The sequence below is a fragment of the Chaetomium tenue genome (assembly GCF_020726465.1).
Source record: "Chaetomium tenue strain MPI-SDFR-AT-0079 chromosome Unknown F5144scaffold_6, whole genome shotgun sequence".
NCBI lineage: Eukaryota > Fungi > Ascomycota > Sordariomycetes > Sordariales > Chaetomiaceae > Chaetomium > Chaetomium tenue.
In genome coordinates this window covers 1,366,585-1,382,894 of record NW_027117334.1, presented here as the reverse complement: position 1 = coordinate 1,382,894, position 16,310 = coordinate 1,366,585, and the positions used below count along the sequence as shown (strand labels likewise).

General features: G+C 54.5%; 4 protein-coding genes across 4 annotated transcripts; 3 read left to right on the top strand and 1 right to left on the bottom strand.

The window, feature by feature from the left end:
• Positions 1-706: 706 nt before the first annotated feature.
• Positions 707-4,544, bottom strand: F5144DRAFT_656810 (uncharacterized protein; the record flags this gene model as incomplete). The annotated part of the gene is made up of 2 exons (XM_066793170.1): positions 707-4,297; positions 4,393-4,544. 2 exons carry the CDS (start codon positions 4,542-4,544, stop codon positions 793-795), a joined length of 3,657 nt encoding a protein of 1,218 aa, XP_066639671.1. The 3' UTR covers positions 707-792.
• Positions 4,545-8,493: 3,949 nt separating this feature from the next.
• Positions 8,494-9,247, top strand: F5144DRAFT_595201 (uncharacterized protein; the record flags this gene model as incomplete). Its single annotated transcript, XM_066790669.1, has 3 exons — positions 8,494-8,524; positions 8,654-8,905; positions 8,988-9,247. 3 exons carry the CDS (start codon positions 8,494-8,496, stop codon positions 9,245-9,247), a joined length of 543 nt encoding a protein of 180 aa, XP_066639670.1.
• A 502-nt stretch (positions 9,248-9,749) lies between these two features.
• On the top strand, positions 9,750-13,470 carry F5144DRAFT_497966 (uncharacterized protein; the record flags this gene model as incomplete). The annotated part of the gene is made up of 7 exons (XM_066786239.1): positions 9,750-9,851; positions 9,968-10,194; positions 10,303-10,673; positions 10,729-11,768; positions 11,822-12,493; positions 12,542-12,832; positions 13,018-13,470. 7 exons carry the CDS (start codon positions 9,750-9,752, stop codon positions 13,468-13,470), a joined length of 3,156 nt encoding a protein of 1,051 aa, XP_066639669.1.
• A 962-nt stretch (positions 13,471-14,432) lies between these two features.
• F5144DRAFT_495668 (mitochondrial carrier domain-containing protein) lies at positions 14,433-15,605 on the top strand (the record flags this gene model as incomplete). Its single annotated transcript, XM_066786113.1, has 3 exons — positions 14,433-14,554; positions 14,664-15,083; positions 15,143-15,605. The coding sequence occupies 3 exons, from the start codon at positions 14,433-14,435 to the stop codon at positions 15,603-15,605; spliced, it is 1,005 nt and encodes a 334-aa protein (XP_066639668.1).
• Positions 15,606-16,310: the final 705 nt, after the last annotated feature.

Below are 16,310 nucleotides of genomic sequence, written 5' to 3'. Positions count from 1 at the left end.
AAAGTAGTGCGCCCGCAAAACACCATGGGAAATGTGCTCCATAAAGCCAACCTGCCGCCCGCACCGTTTTGCCGCCCCTTTCTCTTTCCGAGTGAAGCCCCATGACTAAATTTGATGTGAAAGCGCGCCGAGAATGCAACCCCCAATTCCCCGATGTTTGAACGCCGCCCGCTCGTTGCCATGAAGCCGTATGATCTGAAATGGAATGTGAATATTACACCGGACACGACTGTGTGAGAAAAAGTCGCTGTCTCATGTTTTGTTTTCGAGAATGTCGTATTTTGAAGTGTGGGTAAGTGAGTTTTGAGGTGTGATGTAGCCGTGGTCGATTTTAGATGCGAACGTGGTTATAAAGGAGTCGTATGTCCAGGACTCGGCGATGAGTTATCGTTCTAGCCTTCTGATGTTATAATGAAGTGTCGGTTTCCAAATGCAGCGCCGCCCGTCGCTGGTTCGGAATGATGATCGGGCAAGGAGCAAAGCGTGGCTAGAGCTGAAACTTTCCATCATTGTGCCCCGTTGGAGCAAGTCTCCCAGTGGTGGAGATCGCGCTTCGCTCCCTTGAAAGGTGATTTGAGCGTTGAGAGAGGTCATGAATAGTTGTAGTCGTGAAGACGTCATCTGTAGGTATGTCGATACGTCGTCCTTCTCTAGATGGAAGTAGGTTCTGGAATCTGGCGCTGCTTGTCTGCGACGCGCTCGGGGGACCTCTGGCTTGCGGTTCGCTTAGAGGCTCTTTCAATCTCGGTTCGTTTGGTCCGCGAGAGTGAAGAGGAAAGTGTCATTCCCCACTCAGAGCCCATCGAGGCTGAACTCGCCTTTGAAGCCTTCGTTGAGTAGCATCGCGGCCAGCCGCCTCCGCTGCAGCGTCAGTTCGCTCTCGGTGTACGAAAATTTCGGGTTCAGGCCCATGGCCATGCACATGGCGTTCGTAATGGTAAAAACACCGCAGTCCCAGCCGTTGGTTTGAAGCGGGGCTTCGTAGTCAATAGCGCGCCAGTCGGCCTCGACGAATTGGTCCTCGAGGATAAAGGCCACTAGCTCGAGCAGCTTGGCCTTGACATCACTGTGGCCGCTACCCCCACGCATCGAGTCGATGTGCGCGACGGTCCTTTTGCCGGGACGGATCACAGCCAAGGTCCAGTGGGAGTGCGCGCAAATGGGGATTAGAACCGTGTCAATGTCAAGGAAGTTCGCTTTGCGAACACCGGCTTTCCGCAAGAGGCGGCCGCAGGCACTTGGGCCATGGGAGAGGACACGCGGCCAAAAGTAGGATGTAAAGGCGGCACACTTGGGTTCTTGATCTGTCGCGCCGTTCGCTTTGTTGATATAATCCGCAATATGCAGGATTGAGCCGATGATAACGTTATCGTTGAGCCACGCGGTCGGCGGAAGGAGCTTCTCTTCAAAGTCGCGCCTGGTAAGCGGCTGGCCCTCGAGGGTTTTGACGAGTTCGGTAGTTGGATGCGCTCTCGCGGCGTTGACGACTTTGCAGTTCCAGTCGTCGGACAAGGGTACAATAAGAGGGCGAGTGGGTTGCCTCAAGCCGGTGAGCGCAGCGAATTCCTCGGCCTCCCTCTGTCTCTGGGCTTCTTGCTCACGGCGACGCTCCTCTTCTTGCCGTCGACGCTCTTCTTCGAGTCGGCGCTGTTCCTCACGACGGGCCTCCTCTTCCTCACGCTTCCGCTTCTCTTCGGCGTCTCGACGGATCCCAATCTCAAATTCATCTCGGATTTGTCGATCAATCTGCAGCTGCTCGAATTTTGCGATGGAGATTGCCAAACCATCATCATCTTCTGCGAAGAACTCATCCAAGGTAAGGGAACGTTTCTGTTCGGCAGGCTTAGGTTGGGACACCTCCGTTTTAGTGCGCAGAGGATTGACTCCGGGACTGGAACCTGCCGGGCTACCGGTATCATTCTCAAGAAGATGGGCCGCTTGTCGACGCCTTGCGGGAGTGGATGGTAAGGGCGGAAGCGGGATCTGCACCATGTGTCGCTGCGGAGCGAGCCTGGCCGTCGGCTTCGCGCGTTCTTCCGCGTCTGCCTCGACCCGCTTCTCCAAATCATCACGGAGGTCATTCAGGAAACCATCGTACTTATGAGCATAGTAAGTCAGCCCCATCTCTTGGTCGTCCTTCTCAAGCTCCTCCAGACTCCACTTGTCTTTGGGGCGGATTGGCCCGTCATTTTGCGGCCGAGAGACTGTCTTGAGAGCGTCAAATACGCGGGTTGAGTGCTCATCGCGAAGGACTTCTGCCTCCAACTTCGCCTTCAAAAAACGATCCGCCTCGTGTGGTGCCATAACCTTGGTTGGAATGTGTGCGGGAGGGATAAACAGGGAAACCGGGTTGATGAAGGAGAGCTTCCTGTGCTTCTCGGGGGTTGCAACGTACTTGGGCGAGGCCGGGGCATCCTTCACCTTCGACGGCTTGAGGATCCCCTTGGGCTCTAGCACCATTTTGTAGTCGCCAGGTCTGCTTGGCACTTCCTCGCCGGACGGCTCTGGGTCCGGGAATCTGCGCTCGTATAGGACTTCGCACTCGAATTCGTCGGCGGGAATCTCCTCCATGGCCGAAACCTTGTCCTCTGGGAAGAAGCCCGGCATATTTTCGATGGGATCCTCGGGCCTCAGCGCAACGAAGCTGGGCAGCATTTCTGACTTGTGGATGGCATTAACATCTACAATCATCTTGCTGATGGTCTCGTAGCTGCTATCGGAGATGTCCCGCACGATGTCAAGTGACCGCAGGAAACCCAAAAACTTTGCCGTGAGCAATGCTTCTCTTCTGTAATGGATATCCCGCAATGGCAGGCGGCGCGGTGGCGCGGCATATCTGTTCTTGAGGCCTTCAAGAATGCCGCCGACGCAGTAGATCTCCTGAATGAGACGGAGGCACTCTTTCAAGCTGTCGTGATAGGCTTGGACCGTTTCCATCCACTTCTCTTTTTTCTTGATGGCGGGTTCTCCGGGCAGTACCGGCCCGTGCCTCAGTTCCTGGTACTTGAAAATCGCGATACTGGCTCGGCAGTCCGCGGTGTCCGGAGCTTGCCTTTTTATATCCGCAACTGAGGAGCCGTAGATAAGCTTGCCCGTCTGGACATCTTGGAATTGGTTTCCGATGAAATAGAAGATGTCTTGGATATCTTCTGAACCGATGTGATCGGTGGGGAAGTCGGGCCACACAAGGTCGTCAAACCCATCGTCTCCATTCTCAGAAGGGGATTGTTCCGTGGGTAAGACCGGAGCTTGTCGTTTCAGTCTTTTGACAACAATAGTGTCACTGTCAGCGTCTCTCCGGCGGGTGTCGAGGGTCTCGTAGGCATCGCCGCAGAAATGTTTTTGGAGGGTGTCGTAAATGGCCGCGATGGGGCTGCTCATTGTCGCGACGGTACGGCTTAGTATGCCGCAGGCTTTGCCCCACATCGATTGAGGGAATGTTTGGGCCTCTGCTTGGGCGATTTTGAGGGCCAGTGAGTGCTCCTCCTCGTGCCGGGCCGAGCCAATCGGCGCAGGTACAACTCGGTCGATGCTTCGAGCACTCTTATCGCTGTTTGAGTCTTGGATTTGCGCGGTCAGGTCGATCTCAGTGTCTTCCGCTGGGCGTTTTCCGTTGGAATTGAGAAAGTTTTTGTAGACTGCGTGGTAGTTGTTGTTCCCACAAATGCAGTGCCAGTTAGAATCGTCCTTCTTCTGGAGGACGCGCAGGTTTTTCTGCTCGGAGCCGACGATGTAAAAGCGCAGGTGGCCGGTCGCGACTTCTGCCTCCTCTCGCGAGTTGTAAATATTAGGCGGGCCGCACCAGCACTCTTTCATGTAACGATCGTTCCGGATTGCGATCCACAGCTCCCTCGCAAACTTCTCCTCGCCTTCTTCGTTACGCCGTTGCTTAAAAGGGCGGGTTTCACTGCCGGGGCTTTTCGGGGCGGGCGCGATGGGTTGCAACGGAGTTACGTCGATATATCTAGTGAAGTACCGGGTGCGCCGGACGGGAGTTCTTGGGGAGGCGGCCCTCCTCGGGGTCCTTGTGGGTGTGCTTCTGATCGCGGTGACCCGCGGGTGCTCGAGGGGTGATGTTCTCGGCGGCGAGGTGGGAATGTATGGGGTTGTCAGTGGGAGAGAGATTGGCGGAGGGAAAACTGGCGGCCGGGCCGTTGGGGTGGGAGTCGTTGGTTGTGACTGCTCCTCCGGAATCGCCTCAAGGGCGAGAGTATGGGCCGGGTGGGGGGTCGGTTGGGCGAACCGCGCACCAGGTGTTGGAGTCGCGGGGTCGGCGGCGGCCTCGAGGGCAAGCTTGCTAAGGACAGCGTTAGTGACAGTTCTTAAACCGCCCTTCGGGGCGCTTTCACACGATCTTGGATGTAGAATCGGCGACTCAGTTGCTCGACTTACAAATTGGTGGTGGTGGGGGTACCACGGTTGCCGCGACGGCGAGAAACTCGGGCGGAATCGCCCAGGCACAAGTCGGCCGACGAAACGCCGGGGCTTTGGCGCAAGCCACGGCTATTGCGCGTGGTGCGCGGCGTTGGTGCTTTGGCAGGCATCGTCAGTCGTTGCTTCCTCAGTTTCCTGAGGACGGTGGTGTGCTTTGTTGGAGTTTGAGGAAAGAAGAAGAAAGGGTCGCGACTGCCTTGCGAAGTTCGCGGGGAGGGGTAAAACCAAGTCGCGGCGGGGTGGTAGAAAGGAAGGCACAGCGTGGGGCAGATAAAAGCGAAGAGGGAAGACTATGGGTGTTGCGAGGAAGGTGCGACCACGATGCCGCCCAAGCGGGCAAGAGCAACAATGGCACAGCTGCCATACGCACAATGGAAAACTTCCAACCCAATGGCAAACAATAACCGTATCAACACCATAGGAGACCAAGACAGTTTGTTTCTACCTTTCGCACGCCGCGACAAATCTCAAGAGTAGAAAGAAATTAAATGTCAAAGGTGTCTTTACCCAATAGACTAGTTGGATAGCAGCTGCTGAAGTGTTCCTCCCAGTGTCAGCAATTGCGGCTCCGCTGATGGGAATCGCACCCGCTGCAATGCAAAAGGAGCTTTTTTTTCTTTGACGCGGGAAGGCACGAAATCGCGGTCGGTCGTTCGGTGGGCTTGTCGGTTGTGGAGCCGCTAGATCGCGTTCGCATGGGTTATCGTTATCGTTGCCATAGCAGCTACCAGGGTCGGTAGAAGAGCGATGCTCTTGTCTGAATCACGCCCGCCCGAAAGCGCGCAGGAGAGGTGCGATGAAGAGCGAACAAAGGCGCCCCGCAACCGCGACGGCAATTGAAGTTGGTGTTGCGGCTCTGCAGATCTGGGGAAGCTTGGAGCTTGGACATTCCGCCTTCCCGCTCCCGCCACCAAAACGCAGGGCGCCACTGTAACGTTAACGCTAATAATATTCCCACTTACCAACATTGCCAGCACGTGGTTGGCTCACCCGGCTCTGGCTGTTTGAAGAGAGTCAAGCTAAGCCGGATGCGGTATATGCAAGGCATTCCGTTTCAACTGCCAACCTCACTCACACCTCACAATTTCACAGTATTAAGAGTTGTAACTGCCTCTACTTACCATCCCCCTATAATTCCTTACACCTTATCCACCACATTTTCATACGATTATTACCCCTCGACAAACTGAGAATTGTCTAGGAGTCACCTCAGGCTATCCGGGGACTAAACGCCGTCGAGGTTGAAGTAAGATCAAAGTGAGGCCGGAACAAACCGGGGATGGCCGCAGGGAGACGATATCCAAACTCGGGTCGAAGTGGGCGAGGCTGAATTTGAATTTAGGAGGGAACTTCCACTGGTACGATAGCTGCTAGCGACCAGCGCTCCTAAGATACCGTATCCGAGAACTTGAAGCTTTAGGGGACTCGCTGCTTCTTTTCTATTGCTTTACTATTTTCTTCCTACTTGTCGGTATCTTTATTCCTCATCACCTACGGACCAATCTCACTCCCCTTTGACATACGGGCTCAATTTCACACGACACATTACCTAACGCATACACGGAAGGTTGCTCTGGTTCCTTGCAACCCGGTCCCAGTTGTAGTTTGGTTGGTTTGCAAGGACATCATTCCCTACTAGCAGGGCAGTCAATGAGTCAATTGGCGGTAATTAAGTAGGTAAGTACCTAGCTAAGTATACCTTTGTGGACCTAGGTAATCATGAGCCGGAGCAAAGCTCACATCCCAAAATTCTTGACGCCTTGCGAGCAAACCCTGTCTGAACCAAACTCCCCGTACGATCTCTAAGTCAGTGGCAGCCTTGCCAGAGTCCATTGTCCGTTCCCTTAATACCACAGATGTCATACCAAGGATCGAGCTAGGCCATTTCGTCGATAAATCGAAGGTCCAGCCAGGCCCAAGATAACGACGAAAAAGACGACGGTAATGAAGATGGCGAAAAGAAAGATTATACAAAACATGGTACCGCAAAAGCAAGTGACACTGCCACGCGAAGCATGGGTGCCTGTGTCCCAAAGGAGATCAGTGCCGCCACGGCGCGTTTCGGGGGCCGGCGCAGCAGCTGGGGATGTGCCGCAAAGCCCAGCGAGTTTCGCGTCGATGTCGGGTATGTTTGCCGGCCGCTTGAAAGGTGGAGGGGGGGCTGTAGCTTGAAATCCATCGGTTAGTAACTCTGTGTCCCCCATATTAGGGGTGGGAGGAGGCATGTTAACGGACAAGAATGTAATGGGCTCGAAAGCCACCTGTCTTTGAGTGGTGTTGTCTGGGATCTGGATAGAACCCGGTGTGTTTAAGATCGGGCTAGGCCTCTTGCGATGGACCCTGAGGCTCTTTGTTGAGGTAATAAAAGCCAAAGATCAGGGCAACAATAGCAAGGGCTGTGGTGAGAAACATGGCGCAAATGAGGAGTTTACACGACTGGCTGATGTGAAGAGACATGGCCCGGAGCCCTGGGTCATATACGAGATCGCGGCTGTCGGGGTCTGCATCCTGCCTCGGGAGAAGCGAGGTGCGTTCCGGGTTCCGTGCAGAAGCGGCGTCCTGTTGTGCAGTGTCAATAGCATCGAGTTCTATGTCGGGCATCTTGAACGACGGGCCTGTAGCGAGTTAATTTGGTTAGTAACTTGGTATCTGGAGGAAAAGGGAAAGCCAACGAACAAGAATCCGACGGGGTTGAAGAAAATTGGTAGGGTGGTGGTGCCTGAGAACCCATTCTGTTTGCCGTTGGTCAATGTGAATCTTCAAGTGGTAGTGGTATCACAAGGCGATGTCCAGGCCGCGTGAAGGTGGAAGGAAATTTGGTGTTGCTTGGTGAAGTAAGAAGTAGACAAGGTCAAATTTTGAAAGTCGCTGTTTTATTTTTTATTTTTGTGGCTTAAGTCAAGTTAATGGATGCTTAAGACGGACCACATAGGTATTTTTGGACAGACACAATAACCTGGGACGGACACACAAAAGCTTAGGATGGACACTAAGGTTTAGGATGGGGGATGGCCCGGAGCTCTGGTTTGGCCGCCGAAACCCTAATTCTCGACTGTAATGGGCTGGCGGCCCAGACTGCCTGCAGCTGGATATCTTAAGATTTGTCAAATTCCAAGGCTGGTAAACGCCAAGCGGAAAGCGGCAGCGATTACAGCAAAGAAGTTCTACCACAAGTGGGACTCCGATCAACCTGTTAACGCACAAGACCAGCAAGGAGCACAAGGAAGCACTTCGAGGTAGACTCCGGACACTCAGAGATAAGGCGCCCCATGGCGGTCCCGACTAAGTACAGCCTTCTATCGCCCTCCATCCGGGTCATGCAAGCCCGACACCTCGCAGACTGGTTCTGCGAAAACGCGCGTTGTCTTTACAGCAAACGCAAGCAGGAGGGCGCCGCCGAAGAGCTAGACAAGATAGCGGAGGACCAGACCTCGTCGACGCGGTGGTGTTTGCGGTTTTAAGAGTTAAATCCTTAGGGAAGTGAAGGAGACTGAGTCGTTACTAGGATGGTTCTAAGTAAGATACTTATGTGGTGCAAAACTTAAGCTGGTGTAAGGCGGCAAAACGGTCGTCTGGTGGTGCTTTGAGGACGATATTCTCCTGTACAAAAGGGAACGGAAACACCCCCCAACATCCGCAGGTAAATCGCGTACATGGGCTTTTTTGGGTAAAAGATTTCCATACGTAGTTCCGGTTATCGAGCCAGTCTTGGAAACCTTGTTGCCCTTTTTGGCTTTCTCATTATCACGACCGTGGTCGGCCAAGAATTCAATGGTTGAGCCGCGTGGATCCTAACTATCCGTTAGCGGGAGGTTGAAGGAGGGCTTGAATCCTTCAGGGAAGAGAGTCAGATCCTCCTTCAGATCGTTGGTCATATTTCTCGTGTATGTACCACAATGTGAGTAGTCAAGAGCTAAGAGAAACAGATGTTAACGGCTCTCATTAGAATAGCTAGGTACCTAGGCATAGGTTACACAATACGTTTTGGATTTCGTCCCATGAAAACGGCTGCGGGGCACTTTCCAGCGGTTGCTCACATTGGCTTTGTTCATTTTATCAATGTCAGCTTTCCTCTTGCAAGAAACTGCCCGTACCTAGGTCCCCAACCTTCCTCTATCCATCTTCTTCTCTCTGTGAGTCCCTTGACATTTTGTTTGCCACGCTACATGATTGAACTTGTCGATAGAGACCATTTATGTTGACATATTCTTCAAACCAGAAAATACAATGGGATCGCAATCGGCCAAACCCGTCAACGAACCTGACCAGCTCAACACCGAAACCCAGTGCCCGGAAACACCGCGAAAGAACGTTATAGACCCCGCTGCATGTGGTCAGCGACGCGGCCTTTCCCCGATGGGCCCAATGGCACGGGCTCGTCTCTTCGGGTTTTCCGAGTCGGAGCCTTTCAATGGTCTTGACGAAGATCGTTTCGACCCTCACGATCCGTTGCAGGGTTCAGAAGCTGAAAGTAAGCATCGCGCGGCGGATTCTGTCTTCCTTAAGGTTCCATGTCTCCAGGGCAAGGCTCGTTGACGTCTTTAATTTTGCAGCCTTCCGAGAGTATTGGGCTCAGCGCAACAAGGCCCAAGCTGCCCGGACCAACGCTCAGACGGCCCGGGCCGTTCTGAAGAGCAAGGCTCACCTGGAGAAGCTGACTAAGGCACTTGTTGATGCAGAGGAAAAGGAAGAGGAGGAAGATTCCTGTGGCGAGGATACCAAACTTGACGAGAACACCCGACGCCGCCTTGAAGAGGCTCGGCTGAATGCTCGGAAGAACAGCCAGATGGCCAAGGGCCAGAAACAGCATTAAATAGGTGCCAAGGGCATATGGAGGAGTTGCATTGCTGCCTTACAGATAGCCATCGACTTGTCTTTCGCAGGACGATGCTTGGTTCAGGGGCTCGTTGCCCGGCGACCAAGCGCCTATACAGCCCTAACCCTGATTTTAACTCCTAACCCCCTTTTTAGCTTTGCGTGACGGACTATTAAGTGCCTAGATTGGTGTTTGACGCAAATGAGGGGTGTTACTCGTATATGATGTGTCCTCCCAAGACGATGACATCGGTGAGGTCGCTTTCACCTGTGTGTAAAAGTCCCCTTTCCTGCTGTTGAGCATGCTGAGCGAGAAGGACCCCACAGTGCGGAATGTGTCGTTCAGGACAGGAATTCTGCGTTCTGCACGGAAAAGTGGAAATTCAAGCAGCAGTTTATCGCTCTCATCCACCTTAGTAACTCAGCACAACCTGGGAAACCATATAAAACCTCACCAGAAATCCAAGGCTCGACTTACCTTACCAAATAAGCAGAGGAAAATGACACGGAAACCCAAACCCGCGCCCCAAGGCGACAACCCCGCCGCCGGGGCAGCAAGCAAATCCGCCCAAGCCAAAGCCCAGGACGACCAAGTCATGGCGGTACGCACCCCCTTCCTTCACCTAACTCCCTCACTTATACTTCCCCCCCCCTTCCCTCTCCCTACCCAGCCACCCAACCCATCCACTAACCCCCCCCACCCACTCCCACAATCCAGACCAACAACAGCAGCATCGTCTCCAAGCGCAGCGTCGAGAAGCTGTACTACCCCGCCGAGCCGCCCTTCTTCCGCCACTTTGTCAAGAAGTTCCAGCGCCGCGCCCCGCTCATCAACCGCGGCTACTGGCTGCGCCTGCGCGCTATCGATGTGTTGGTGCGGGACTTTTTGCGGGGGGTCAAGGGGAGGGGGAGACGGGGGGTGGTTGTGAATTTGGGGTGTGGGAGGTTCGTTTTCTTGTTTTTTCTTTTCCTCTTTTTTGGGGGGGCGGGGGCGGGTGGGGGGGGGATGGTTGTGTACTAAGAGTGGAGTGGGCTGGTGCTAATGGGTGGTAGTGATGTCCTTCCGTGGCAGTGCCTCACCCGGTATCCGGAGGAGTGTGGCGGCGTCAAGTTTGTGGATGTCGATTTTCCCGATCTGATCGAGAGGAAACGGCAGACTGTGCTTGGCACCCCTGAACTAGTGGGCATGTTTACGGGAGTGAAAGAGGCTGCTGGGTTGGCTGCGCCGGTGGTGTTTGAGAGTGACCAGTATGTGCAGATCGGGTGTGATCTGAGGGAGCTTGGGACGCTGCAGCGGGGGTTGGCTGCCGCGGTGGGGGATTTTGACGAGTGCGAGTTTATCTTCGTGGCCGAGGTGTCCATCACGTATATGGAGAGGGAGGGCGCAGATGAGGTTATCCGGTGGGCTTCCACTGTCGGGCGTGGTGAGTGATTTAGGGGTACATGAGCCCCTGGCTTTGCGCTGCTGACTTTCTCCAGCTGAGTTCGTTCTCCTGGAACAGATCCTACCCGATGGCGAGGACCACCCCTTCGCTTCGACCATGCTGAGCCATTTCGATAAGCTCAACACGCAGCTCAAGTCGGTCAGCACTTACCCGACTGTGACGGACCAACATGCGCGCTTTGCATCCCGTGGCTGGGACTCGGTCAACGTCCGGACCCTCTGGCAAGCGTGGGCCGATGAGGCCTTCCTGTCCCAACCCGAACGCCTCCAGCTGGACGAGATAGAGCAGTTCGATGAGTGGGAGGAGTTCGCCCTGTTTGCGAGCCACTACTGCGTTGTACATGCGAGGACAGGAAGCGACTCTGCTGCGGTATCGGTTCCGTTTGTACCCTCTAACTCTGAACAAGTTCAAACACAGGTGGTGGAAATGCATTTCGACGAATGCTCCGGTGTTAGAGGTCAGCGGCGTTTTGCAGCGGCCATGCGATTGTCTCAGAACGGAACGAATGGGGCGCAGGAGTCAGTGCTCAATGTCTTGGGCCTCGGCACCAAGAGCCGGTTGCAGTCTTGCGATCTCTTCCGGTCAGGTACTGTTGAGGGCGAGGAGGCACTAAACTTCGGCGAGGGAGGCCCAACGACGAGGATGTGCCATTCTTTGACGGACCTCGGAGACGGAGGAGTGTTGTTGGCAGGAGGGCGGGGCTCACCTTCAGCCCCGCTCGCGGATTGCTGGTTGTTCAACAAGGACACGAAGACTTGGACTCAGACACACAGCCTTCCAACAGCCCTGTACCGGCATTCCGTCGTAGCTTTGGGTCAGTCGGGTATCGCCTTACTGGTTGGCGGTAGGGGAGTGGCCGAGGCTTTTGGCGGTTGCCTTCTATATCATCCTGTTGGGGGGTGGGTGGACTGCGAGATCGTCGGCGAGAAGCCGGCTTCGGTGTACGGGGCAATTCTCTCCTGTAGGGGTGACAGTACCACGGGCATTTTCCGTGGTGTCTACGCGGGTGGTCTAGAAAATGCGCTGGTTTCCGACCAAATCTTATCCTGGGAAGCCAATGTCTCAGATATCAACGTATGCTCCTACCGGTATGTTACACTGGGGGCATGAAACTGACATGATCACAGAAACCCACCATTAAATTCAACCGCTTGAAAATTAGTGGAAGTATGGAAAGGGATGCATCTTGGCTTCTCACAAGGTTTGGCGCAACTTGCCTCCAACGAGGGGATAAGCTTGTTCTCCTAGGTGGCATAGCCCGGGATCATTTACTTTGCCATCGGGACGAGGTGCTGTTATGCTCTTTAGAGGAAGGCGGAATCACCATCACCAGCCGACTGATTGGTAGGGTGTCAGGGGAAGAGGGGTCAAAACCACGCCCGTTATTTGTCGGACATTCAGTTGCCCCGATGCCAGACGGCCGTGTCGTGGTAGTTGGGGGTGGCGCCACATGCTTCTCCATGGGCACCTTCTGGAATAAGGGAGTGTATACCCTCCGGATTCCTGAATTGGGAGGCGGACAGGAGGGTATCTCTTCACCTGTCTCCAGATGGGTGCACGAGAAAACGATCGATATTGTTCCGATCCAACGGAGACCTCCGGTTGCTCCCAAGCCCGAGAATATCGGCGAACCGGCTCAAATTACCGCGATCCCCAGGTTCAAGTTGGAAACTGCGGACGATTTTCTGAAGATCGTGGGCGACGGAAAGCCAGTAGTACTGGAGGGACTCGATCTAGGTAGCTGTGTATCGGCCTGGACATTGGATTACCTCGTCAACAAAGTTGGGGCTGATCGGAAGGTAGAATATCACACTCCCTACAAACCGGTGCCTGGCTAACCTGGGCAGATCGTTATTCACGAGGCCGCGACCCAGGCGATGGACTTTACCGCCAAGAACTTCCGCTATGTCACCGCTGAGTTTGGTAATTTTACCCAAAGGATAGAACAGGGTGATAGGGTGTACTTGAGGGCCCTGTCGCACGAAAAGCCGTCTGAACAGCCGGCGCTGTTGGCAGATGACTTCCCAGCGTTGGCATCCGACTTCGTGTTGCCCGCCCAGCTTTCCTTGGTGGCGGAGAACCTATTCAGCTCAGTATTGAGAATGTCTGGGCCAGTGAACATGTGGCTACATTATGATGTAAGTGAGCCCCGTTCCCCCTTTGCTATTATTCCACCGCTGCCCCCCGCCCTCTTTATTCTTCTCAATTTTCTTATTCACCCCTTCTACTTCAAATCATCTTAGTTTCCACAGACCCTTTCCCTTTCTCTGCCTTCTATGCCTAATTCGCGTTATACTATAAAGAACTAACTGTGAGCCTGTAGGTCATGGCAAATGTTTATTGCCAGGTCGGTGGCTCAAAACGGCTCCTCCTTTTCCCGCCATCAGACGTCGAGCACTTGTCGTTTGCTCCCGGCGCCTCTAGCTCCAGCATAGACGTCTTCTCGTCACTACAATCACATAGACTCGCCCATACCCATCCCAACGAAGCTATCCTGTCGCCCGGGGATGTTTTATTCCTACCTCCGCTCTGGCTGCACACGGCGACACCGACCTCGGACAAGAGCATTGCGGTAAATGCCTTCTTCAAGGACCTCGAGGGGGACCACTATGCCCCTGGCCGGGACGTTTATGGAAACCGGGATCTTGCTGCCTACGAGAAGGGGCGGCAAGATGTTGCCCGCATCGCGAATAGCTTCAAGAAGTTACCGGCCGAGGCTAGGGAGTTCTATCTCTTGAGGCTGGCAGACGAACTCCGCACAAGGGCGAGCGGATGAGGCGAGCGGATGAGGCATGTCTCCGGAAAGTCGCCGCCCCCTTGGGCGACTCGCCATCCGGGAGGGGTTGGGTTGGCCGCCAAGCCACGGAGACCCTATGTATTAGGTAACTCGGGCATGGCAAGGCGAAGATCTCAAAACGTCGTGATTGCCCGGGAACGGCGGTATTTCATGGCTTCGAAGGCAAGGTTGTGGTTTTGGCAACCGAGTCAGGCATTGGCAGAACATGCGGCAGATGAAAGGTCAAGCATGAGGCTTTTTTATCAGCCTCGTGATTCTGGTACGTACCCGATCGATGAGATGCCGCCGCGCCACAGATCTCTGAAACGCCCAATGACGAGCGAAGGCACCATGTCGAGTCAGCGAGGCACATGGACCAAGGGACTGCCCTGACAGGTCCGCCAAGCCTCCGCCCGACCGCAGCGTTCTTACCAACTGAAAACACAGCAAACAGTCGCAGCCTCATGACTGCGCCAGGAATAGAACAAAAAAGAGGCACAAAAATATGGCGGGGGATAGGAGGACGATATGTCCAGGGCCGCCAATATACGGAATAATAAATATCATTTTGAATCCCATGTACATGTAGACTGATCGTTGAGTCGATGTGAGGGAGCGGTTTTGGTTTCGAGCTTCGGAGATAAAAAAAAACCACAGGCGGGAGAACAACGCTCGCCAAGCGAACCAAGCCAGCCAAGCCGCGAAGTTCAGGCTGTTGGTCCGTGCATCGCCGCATCCCCGTGTGTCCGGGATTTACCGGTCAATTTTTTCAAGAGCCTTTTCCCGAACTTAAGCCACCCGTCCGTACCTCACTTTTTCCAAAAAGGCTCACTGCCAACCACTTCGGAAACCTCTCACCAGGCCCAATTGACCTGACCCCCCACGCCCGACCCTCGCGATCATCCGAGCGTCCAAGAACAACTCCACTCAGTTCCTTATTCCTTAATATCTAAACAGACAAAATGGCTGCCAAGGTCGACGCTCCGGCACCGCAACTCAGCGGCGTTCAGCTGTACTCCAGATTCGCCCTCGCCGGCGCCATCTGCTGTTCCGTCACCCACGGTGGCATGACCCCCGTCGATGTGTACGTGCTTGTTCCTCACGGACCCCCGCGCATCATGCTGTAGCACGTGCCGAGGGGCGTCCAGTCGCTTCCTCGAAATCACTCGCGGCTAACCCTAGACTCCCTACAGCGTCAAGACCCGTATCCAGCTCGACCCCGTCACCTACAACAATGGCATGATCGGCGGCTTCAAGAAGGTCGTTCAGGCCGAGGGCGCTGGTGCCCTTCTCACCGGTGTCGGCCCCACCTTCGCCGGTTACTTCCTCCAGGGCGCCTTCAAGTTCGGCGGTTACGAGTTCTTCAAGCAGCAGTCGATCAACTACCTCGGCTACGAGACCGCCTCCAACTACCGGACTGGTGTCTACCTCGCCTCGTCTGCCCTCGCCGAGTTCTTCGCCGATATTGCCCTCTGCCCGCTCGAGGCCACCCGTATCCGTCTCGTCTCCGAGCCCACCTATGCCAGCGGCCTCGTCAGCGGCTTCGGCAAGATGCTGAAGCAGGAGGGTGTCGGCGCTTTCTACGCCGGTTTCGGCCCTATCCTGTTCAAGCAGTAAGTTTGACCCCGGACCCACCTTGCCTTGCTCGTGTGCATACTTACCCGGTTCTCAGGATCCCCTACACCATGACCAAGTTCGTCGTGTACGAGAAGGTCGCTGAGGCCGTCTTCCGCGTCTTCCCCAAGAAGGACCTGTCCGACGGCATGCAGACCGTCGTCAACCTTGGTAGCGGTCTGATGGCCGGTTTCGCCGCCGCCATCGTCTCGCAGCCCGCCGACACCATGCTCAGCAAGATCAACAAGACCAAGGGCGCCCCCGGTGAGGGCACCACCAGCCGCCTGATCAAGATCGCCAAGGAGCTTGGTCTCCGCGGCTCCTACGCCGGTATCGGTGCCCGTCTCTTCATGGTCGGCACCCTCACTGCCGGCCAGTTCGCCATCTACGGTGACGTGAAGAAGCTGCTCGGCGGTACGTACTTTTTTGTTATCCCTTCCTCGAACTCCACCCCCACATCATATTCCCCACATCCTGTTTTGCCCGTTTCTAGTCCTCATAAACTGACGAAATACTGTTAAAGCTACCGGTGGTGTCGAGATCAGCAAATAAATGCCATCACGACCTGGGAGTCGGTGCAGGGGGAGTAGAGAGTAGAGGGTAGAGGGGCTGGGAGATAGGAGGGGTATGTTTTGGGATGTCTGGGCGTTGCAAGGCCCCCTTGTCTAGCTTGCCCCGGCAAGACAAAAAAACACGACACACGACAGACGGTGTATCTGGCATTTTTCGCGCGGATTTCTGGGGGTTAAAAAGCTTGGTCCCTTTTTCTTTTGTTTGTGAACTCTAGGGCGGGATCTGGTTCTGTTTTGTCACGGCGAGAATGCTTCACATAGAGCATAGAGCGCTTGGGCAATTGCGTACCCTGCCAAAGGGTTGGCTGTATAATAGTCCAAAATTGCATCCTCATAGAGTTTTTCACACTTGTCACGTCTGATAGTATGCCGTGGGGTGTTGACGGCACTCAGGTATTGAACGATGATACGATCATGATTATGGGCAGGTTTTTGTCATTTGGTTAGAGTCAATATCCCCGCCCACAGGAACACTTCGATGTTGGCCCAGAGTGACCGTGAGCTCTAGCGTTTCAGGTTGTGTAGGGGTAAAGTATATGATAGAACATGTGGCAAGAGGAAATACTAAAGGAGAAGGGAGAAAATAAGAAGGGGGAAACGTATACCTACACCTTGAGGAACTGAGGCACTTTTGTATTATTTTACAACCCTGCT